This window comes from Sinocyclocheilus rhinocerous, unplaced genomic scaffold (genome assembly GCF_001515625.1).
Source record: "Sinocyclocheilus rhinocerous isolate Xijiao unplaced genomic scaffold, SAMN03320098_v1.1 scaffold323, whole genome shotgun sequence".
Lineage (NCBI taxonomy): Eukaryota > Metazoa > Chordata > Actinopteri > Cypriniformes > Cyprinidae > Sinocyclocheilus > Sinocyclocheilus rhinocerous.
Genome location: NW_015643640.1, coordinates 219474 through 228544, shown reverse-complemented (window position 1 = coordinate 228544; position 9071 = coordinate 219474). Strand labels below are relative to the sequence as shown.

At 38.2% G+C, this 9071-nt stretch overlaps 1 protein-coding gene across 1 annotated transcript in view; it reads right to left on the bottom strand.

The window, feature by feature from the left end:
• Positions 1 to 9071, bottom strand: part of haspin (histone H3 associated protein kinase) — a 12862-nt gene that overhangs the window by 1501 nt on the left and 2290 nt on the right. The window contains exons 4-16 of the mRNA XM_016575141.1: positions 8510 to 8683; positions 7534 to 7621; positions 6838 to 7442; positions 4738 to 5518; positions 3896 to 4070; positions 3474 to 3631; positions 2716 to 2901; positions 2439 to 2524; positions 2286 to 2348; positions 2046 to 2137; positions 1881 to 1960; positions 651 to 739; positions 411 to 553 (exon numbers count right to left, since the gene is read on the bottom strand). Coding sequence (XP_016430627.1) covers positions 411 to 553; positions 651 to 739; positions 1881 to 1960; positions 2046 to 2137; positions 2286 to 2348; positions 2439 to 2524; positions 2716 to 2901; positions 3474 to 3631; positions 3896 to 4070; positions 4738 to 5518; positions 6838 to 7442; positions 7534 to 7621; positions 8510 to 8683 — 2720 coding nt within the window. The remainder of the gene's footprint in view (positions 1 to 410; positions 554 to 650; positions 740 to 1880; positions 1961 to 2045; positions 2138 to 2285; positions 2349 to 2438; positions 2525 to 2715; positions 2902 to 3473; positions 3632 to 3895; positions 4071 to 4737; positions 5519 to 6837; positions 7443 to 7533; positions 7622 to 8509; positions 8684 to 9071) is intronic.

The window sequence follows — 9071 nt, the reverse complement described above, 5'->3', positions numbered from 1 at the left end:
GGGCGATTCAAAGTTTACTTCAGGATGTCAGTGGCTCAGTTTGATGCTTTGCTAGCGATACTAGAGCCACATATTAAAAAGACCACCACCAATTTCTGAGAACTCAGTGTGCAAGGATCTTTACGGTGCTTTGTGCTGCGAGACGAAGTGGATGAACTTGACAATCGCCATTCTGGATTTAAGCATTCGCTTGTACGGTGGCTCTGAAATGTCAAAACGGCTCTCAAAATGCTTGCAACGGATGCGAAAAACGGGAAAAAATCGAACCCGATCCGATTTTTTTTTTGACGGATGAAAATTTCGGAGGCAGTGTGTAAACGTGATTGACATAATGTGAGGTTGTATTTATTTTTTTAACGTGCGAAAATTTCGGACAAAATTTGACCTTAAGAGTTTGTTCTCAGACTGACCGATCTCCAGGCGTGAGAGCGAGTAGTCGATAATTTTGATGTGAACCCCTCGTGTCTCGATGGAATGAACTGTTCCATTCAGAATGAACTCATTGTGCTTGTGCTTGATGTTCTTCACCAGGATGTTTCCCCAATGAAGATCTCTGAAACAACAGCACACAACACTAACATCAGCTTACACTGACAGCATGTACAGTACAGAAGAGTTTTTACGCACGTGGTACATTTACAACATGTTACCTGTGTTCGAAGCACAGCGCTTGCTCAGCTACAGCCAAAGCTGCAGTGACTTGATGTAGAACACTCTTGGCCTGGACCAGGGAAGACAGCTGCAATGATACACAAACTCTTAAGTTTGTCATAATGATACACTAGAGCTCAAAGTATAAAGACACCCCACTTCTAATTAACAGGTTTAGCTATTACAGTGACTTATAAAGGAATAGTTCACCTAGAAAAAATGACATTTCTGTCATCAATCACTCACCCTCATGTCACTGTGTTTCGAGAATGAACTTAATTTAATTAAACCTGAGATTTCCATCAAAAGCCCATTCCACGAAAGTTCATAAAGACATTGTAAAAGAAATCCAAATGAATTTAGATGTTTAATGTAAGTCTTCTGATGAGACACGATGACTTAGATTTAATCAAGGCAGTTATTCACATAAAAACATCAATCAATGCACATATACAGAGCACATCAAATATGTGACCCTGGACCACAAAACCAGTCATAAGGGTCCATTTTACGAAATTGAGATTTATACATCATCTGAAAGCTGAATAAATAAGCTTTCCATTGATGTATGGTTTGTTAGGATAGGACAATATTTGGCTGATATACAACTATTTGAAAATCTGGAATCTGAGAGTGTCTAAAAATCTAAATATTGAGAAAATCGCCTTTAAAGTTGTCCAAATTAAGTTCTTAGCTATGCATATTACTAATCAAAAATGAAGTTTTGATATATTTACGGTAGGAAATTTACAAAATATCTTCATGGAACATGATCTTTACTTAATATCCTAATGATTTTTGGCATAAAAGAAAAATCAATAATTTTGACCCATACAATGTTTTTTTGGCTATTGCTACAAATATACCCCAGCGACTTAAGACGGCTTTTGTGCTCCAGGGTCACAAATGGAGTCTTACACAATCTCTTAAAGAACTTTTCACAGTTTTGGCGGAACAGACTTTCAGTTGAGACTTAAATCTCTCAGGTTTCATTCAAATATTTTCATTTGTGTTTCAAAGATGAACTGAAGTCTTATGGGTCTGGAAAACGTAAGAATTAGATTGATTGCAAACCATACAATGACAAAAGCATCAGTGAGGTCAGGCACCGATGTAGGCCGTTGTTCCTGAATTCACCTCAGAGGTGTTCAATAGAGTTCAGTCTTCACAGAAATGACTAGAATAGCCCAACCTGTCTACAAAGGGAAACTCTTGTGTGTTCAAGGTACCTTTCCGTTTATGTTCTCTAGATCACTCCCTCCAAACTCAAACTCCAGGATTAAAAACAGCTGCTCGTCATCAAAGAAATCTGTGCCAATAGAATGAGTTCATTAATAGACCTTAAATATCATAATACAATTAAAAGGCATATAAATTGCTTTCATTTAGCTCACCAGGTCTGTCATTCTCAGATCCCTTCTGACGGTCAAACTTGTCCCAGGCTTTGAGCAGAGCTTCCGGATAACATCCACGAACACAATGTAGACTAGAAGGTAAAGGAATAGTTCACTCACAAAGGAAAATGATTGAAAGCTACTTTCTTTGTGCCTTCTTTATGTGTGCATTCTTATAACTCTAACACACAAATCACCTCATTTTACACTCAAGTTAGCAAAGAAATAAAAGCAGCATACTTGTTGAGCCCAATGAAACCGTCTGTCTTGTTGATCTCCTTCATGTTAAGGCAGCTCAGCTCTCTGTAGGAACATTAAAGATGTGTTTGAATATTTACACTCCATTGCATTTAAACGTGCAACAGATTTTCTGAGCTATGCCAGACATCCTACTTGGAAATGATGATTTCATGGAGGATTTCGCCAAAGGTTTTCTGTTGTTCACCATTGACCTGCTGACTGCCTTCTACTGGGATGATCTATAGAAATCACATTTAGACATTTTTGTAAGTTTAAGAAATAATTCTGCTCAGTGACTTCTACATGCATATATAGATATACATGTAAATGCATGCAATTTTAAATACTACATGTGTTTGCATTAAGTCGCCCTGTGATGTGTTGGTATGCTTCTACAATAAAATCACATGTGATTAAAATGTGCACATACTTTGAGAGCAACGGTCTCGTTGGAATCGTTCATGGTTGAGAAGACCTCTCCAAACGTCCCTTCACCGATCTTGCTGCAGTGTTTCATGCGAGCTGGAGGGATACAGTCACTGAAGGAAAGTGGGCCGCTCTGTTGGCATTCCTGGTACACTTTTTCTGCATCACTGATATCTTCATCATATGAAGCCTAGACCACAGACAAAGGAGGACAATCAAAAACAGGAGAACAGAGACAAAGAGAAATCATAGAGATGATCTGTAATGATATCTAGAACAAAAAGACAGGAATTATCTTAGTGAGTACTAACTCTGGAGACACAAAAAACAAACAAAGTTCTATTATATGTATTACCATATTACAATAACATTTTACTGTAGACATTACATTAATTTAAAAAGAACAGCGTCTATTCAAAATAGAAATATTTTGTAACAATAAGACTGGAGTAATGATGCTGAAAATTCAGCTTTGATCACAGAAATAAATTATATTTTAAAGTGTATTTAAATATTAACCCGTTATTTTAAATTGTAATAATATTTCACAATATTACTGTTTTTTCTGTATTTTTGATTAAATATATGCAAACTTGATGAGCATAAGAGAAAAAAAAACATTAAAAATCTTACTGATCCCAAACTTTTGAACGGTAGTGTGTGTCTTGGGAATACAGTTTCTTGTGTTAAAACAGACCTTTACCAAAAAAACTTGTTCATTAGTGTTGAGGAGTGAACACATAAATCTCTCTGTGTCCTTACCAAGGGGGTGTTCATGGTGGACCGGAGCAAGCGTGAAGGTGTGAATCTGGACGGTGTGCAGAAAGGGGAAGCAAACAGGTCTAGACTGTTGTCAGTTGGAAATACAGAACCTGGGGACTTCAGATGAGACTGAACCAAGCGGCGAGGAGTGGCAAATGCTGTGGTACACACACACACACATACATTCAGCTATTTATACATAACGAGTGCTTTTAGGAAAAGTGACAAGCACTTAAGGCCATTTTACACACTTTTAAGTTTTCAGAAGGCGAGAGGTATCAAAACAAAGGTGGCACTGAAAGCTTGCCACCCGTCATGGAACATATCAAATGCCCCTTAAGCTCTTAGATATGCAAACTACGAGTAGTTTGGTATATGAATCGAAGACTACTGGCTTTATCTGGCCTGCTGCAAACACATACCAGTCTTCTTCTTATGCAGGGACAGCGCTGCCTTTAGTCGGCCCCAGGAGTGTGTCGTGAGTGTGTCGGGAGTAAAGTTGGTCAGGATGGAAGACAGATTCATTTGCTCCATTCTGAGAGGCGTTACAGCCAGACCGATCCCACTGGTGCCCTGCAGCCAGCCAGATGTTGATTCCTGCATGAACGCACAGAAAAAAAGCAAGCGGATTAAACATTGAGTCCTTCACTTTAATTCAAATTCAATCAGATACAATCCTTTTTTTTAACAAAGGTGGCATTTTTATTTTCTCTAAAAAAAAAATTCTTCAGAATTTGAAGTCAAAATTGCCTAAAGTAAAAAAAAGACCCACTTTTAGATTTCATTTACTAAACACAGGCTAAAAATGTCCAAAGGGGGCTTTAAGCACACAGTCAATCTTCATTCATGACTTTACATTCTACACACCTATACTAATAAAAACAATGAATCTCAAAGAATTGAAGCATATTGCTGGGTTGTTGGTCTGAGATGATTAAAGAAATGTTTATTTAATAGTAAAAAAAATAAATAAAAAATATTTTTGATTAGTAATATGCACTGCTAAGAACTTTATGTGGACAAATTTAAAGGCGATTTTCTCAATATTTCTCAATCCTCAGATTCCAGATTTTCAAATAGTTGTATCTCGGCCAAATATTGTCCTATCCTAACAAACCATACATCAATGGAAAGCTTATTTATTCAGCTTTCAGGTGGTGTATAAATCTAAATTTCGCAAAATTTACCCTTATGACTGGTTTTGTGGTCCAGGGTCACAAATAAGCACATGAATATATATATATGCTTGACAATGACAACTGACCCCTGCATAGGTGTCTGCTCCAGCAGACGACATGCTGCCCCAGGAACTGTAGTCTCCTGACACAGCCTTTGTCCGTCCTTCCTTTTTCCTCCGCCTTTCATTGAATTCTCCAGCACCCCTCTTTGACCAGCGGCTGACATTAAGTCCACTCACACAAACTTTACGACCGGTGCCAGTACCAGTACCTGTGCGTTCTTTAGGCGCAGCAGGTGGTCGTGTTTTGCCATGAGCTGCAGAGGCAGGCGGAGAGACCGGAGGTGGTTGGAATGATGCAGACAAGTGTTGAACAACTGCTTCAGCATTACTGGGAGTCTTATGATTTATTGAGCTGGTTGGGATAACATTCCCCGTCTCTTTAAGAGGTGGAGAGGTGGCACTGTCCCTGTGGCAGGTGTATGGGGAGTCGGGGCAGGGTGCTTTTGTTGCCCCCTGGTGGACAGAAGGATACGCATCCAAGTCTAGACGTGGAAGGCTGACAGCGAGGGAAGATAACAGACATTCAGCCTTAAGACGCCCAATAAGGGACTGCTTTGAGCAAACTGCTCCAGCAAGAGGAGAAGTGGAAAGAGACTTAGAGGAGGAGAGATAGAGTGATGGTTTGGATAGTGAAGAGCAGCTGGATGATAAAGTTATATAGGTTTGGCTGTTAGTTGCTGCCACGGAGGACACCAAACAATCGGAGGCAATTTTCTCTTCCCGTTTGCTGTCGCAGCTTTGCACCAACAGGTAGTCTGAGACGTCTATTTTCTCGAGCATTACGGCTACATCCACTGTGCGACACCTATATATCAGACAAAACAACAAACTTATTCAAATCAAATCATTTGACAGTTTTTACACCATCAGTCAAAGGTTTGAACATATCTACTCATTCTCTATTAATACCATTTTCCACATTCAGAAAAAAAATAGTTTGAACATCAAAATAATGAAATGACAAAACAGGAATAAAGGAATTTGGTTTTCCAAATAAGCAGACACACTTTGCAGGGATTCCAGGATTTCATGAGGTGCACACTGGGATACTTTTTAAACTGTATGTATGCTGGAAATTTGTTGGCTGCCATTCCTTCACCATCTGGTCTAACTTAGCCATACTGATGTTAGACAGAAAGTGGACTTCTAATTACATAAATGTGTTGATTATATGCTGAGATTTAATTATTTAATTGTTTTGTCATAAAACCTTGTTTTTGAGAAAATTGACATTTTTTGACTGTTCAAACAAATACCAATGCATCAATAACATAACAGAACAACAAAAGGGATAGTACAAACTAGTCCAAAACAACAACTGACCCTTCACCGGGAGTTTGATTGACAGGCGATCTGACTAATCAAAGTTCATCGGACTTGAACTTGAAAAACTGACATCTTTCTGTGGTTGAAACAAGATACCTTCTGACGTTCATTCATGTTTATTTGGAGCTATAACTAGTAAAGAGGAAGAGATGATCGGTTCATGAGACGCTACAGCGATCTGTCACGACACATTAAAGAGCAACTAAAAGCTATTTATTGTTTGAATTTCTTTTAAAAAATTAGAAAATATAAGAGCTGAGACTTTGTTTCATATCAGAAGTAACCTGCTCTGTCTTGTCTGTCGGTGCGTCCTCTACGATGTATATGAGAACATGATGTGTGGTGTGAGAGCGCCATGGCTTGTTGGACATAGCAACAATAACTAAGGGGGGCGGGTCTTTGCGAAGGGTCAGTTGACCTAACTGACTTTCATTGTATTTTTTTTTAAATATCTTCTTTTGTTTTCCACAGAACAACAAAATACATGCAGTTCTGGAACAACATGAGGGTGATTAAATGACAGAGTAACAAAAAAAAACAATGCATATGTAGTGCACATATTTACAATTTTTGCTATATGCTCCTCTCTAGAGATAGGTTTTCTACTCAAGACATATCGACAACTTTAGGTAACTGTTAGGTGATAAATTGCTGAGGAAAACTCAAATTGTTTCCAAACTTTTGACTGGTCATATAAACGTTTGCTGCCAAAACATCTCTCTAATAAAAAATAAAAAAAACATTCATAAATCACAAATGTAAGATTTTTCTCTTTGTAAATAAAGAGCCATTACTCACCTCTCTTTTAGCTCATCTGCTAAAGATTCTAGGCGTGACTGTGGTGACACGCATCCAAAACCTGTGCTTGCCTGCGCAGACGTGGCCTCTGCACATCCTTCTTTTCTCTGATCCCTCTCTCCATCCCCAGCTCTCTCTTCCACAACTGCATCATGTTCTCCCTCCCTCTGCTCCATCACTCTCTCTCCAGAGGAGATGCCTGGGTTTGGGAGCTGGTGGCTTGTCTTCTCCTGTGCAGTGTGGTCACATGCTTTGAAATTCTTCAAACTGTGAAGGCTGTATTTTTCTGTAAGTTGGTGAAGTTCATCAAAGCTGAGGGAGGAGATCTCACTGATGGAGGGCTCTGGTAGGTTTTGGAGCTGTCTGCAGACCAGGGAAGGGGTGCTCGAGAGCAGGGGACGTTTACTTGGGAGCTGCTGGTCATCGCTATCATTGAAAGAGACCTCAGCCAGAGCTACGCGGTTCTGTGAGAGTTTGCGGTTCTTGTGAGCAGCATGATTATTTGAGTCCATGTAGAACGGCTTCCTGCTCGCAACACGCTTGTTTTGGGAGAAGGGAGGAAGGAAATCATCTGAGGAATTTAGCGTGTGGTGAAGAGCAACAGACTGGGGGGGAAGAAAAAATTATTGTTTTAATGACAATCCAACAGCATTTTCATTCTAACAAACAAAGAACCCTCAGCAGACTGTTACTTACGATCGGCTTAGTTTGGATGGGTGCCGGTGGTCTTCTGCGATGTGTGACAAACCTGCTCAAACAAGGAGCGCCGAACACTTTCTCAGCACTACAGGGATACAAAACAACATTTCACTCATGCCAAGTCAAGTAACAGCAGTGTTGGGGAAAGTTACTTTTAAAAGTAATGCATTACAATATTGCGTTACTTCCTAAAAAAGTAACTAATTACGGTACTTAGTTACTTTTTATTGAAAGTAATGTTACACGTTACTTTTGCGTTACTTTTTAAATCTGGGCTGGGCTTGCTTGTTTGCTTTTAATATAAAAAGTTATATTTTTGGCAAATATAAAAGCCCTTTCACACCAAAAGCCTCAGGCTGAAGGAAATGTAAATTCATATCTGTACAGTAGAACACAGAAGAAGAAAGTTCAACACTCTTTAGCAATAAAAAAAAGAAGAAGAAATGTTAGTTTATCTTGTGTAATTTTTGCTTAGTATGGTTGAATTGGATCACTGAAGGTCAGCAGCAAATCGGTTAATAAAATGGGATTAAATACATAAAGGATATTTGTATTATTTAACATATTTAATTATTGCAGCTTTGAGTCATATTCTGAGTTGCGTTTAACTGTTTTTATTAATTTTGAGGAAAACTAAATCTGATCTTTTTTTTTTTTGAGTGAGTGAGATGAATTAATGCATGTTCACATTTATTCTAGAACTAAAGTAACATCTTACTCCCGATTTCTCTCAACAAGGGGACAGGAGAGCTTTCAATCAATAAATGGGGAAAAAAAGTAACTGGCATTACTTATTTGAAAAAGTAACTCAGATTTTTTCTGGTAAATTGAAAAGTAATGTGTTACTTTACTAGTTACTTGAAAAAAAGTAATCTGATTACGTAACTCGCGTTACTTGTAATGCGTTACCCCCAACACTGAGTAACAGTAATGATTTTCAGATTTTTTTTTCAAAATGTATAAGACGACTTACCCAGCACATTCATCAGCAGACGTTTTTGGATGGACTTCATGCTTCATCACACAGGAGTCATCCTCATTTTCACTGCTGCTGAGAATTATCAGTTTATTTATTTTTGGCTTCTTTGTCGTTCGAGTCTTCCTCACAGCTGTAGTCCTTACTGATGGTTTTGCATTTTTCTTCTTTCTGCAAAAACAGAGCCATACGGAACAGTGAAGAATGAGAACTGAGAATTTCTAATGGGTTTTTAGAATCTTCAAATTATGAGTAAATAGTAGTAATATAATTTTATTTAATGCCATGTCAGCATCTGAGGCTATTTTCATGGCAAAAACTAATATTATAGTAATATTATACAAGATTTGTAAAATTAGCATATGATAAAAATTCTAAAACCGTTTCAGGCAAAATCTTACTAAATACGTCCTTAAGTGAACTATTTTCATAAAAGAGCTTTCTACTTGCATTAAAACCGGGACAGTCCAAAAGAATATGTTTAATAGAAAGGGGGTCTTGCTGAATATGCATAGAGTTGGGTCAGTTGAGTCAGTATTGTGACCATCTCGTAAAGACC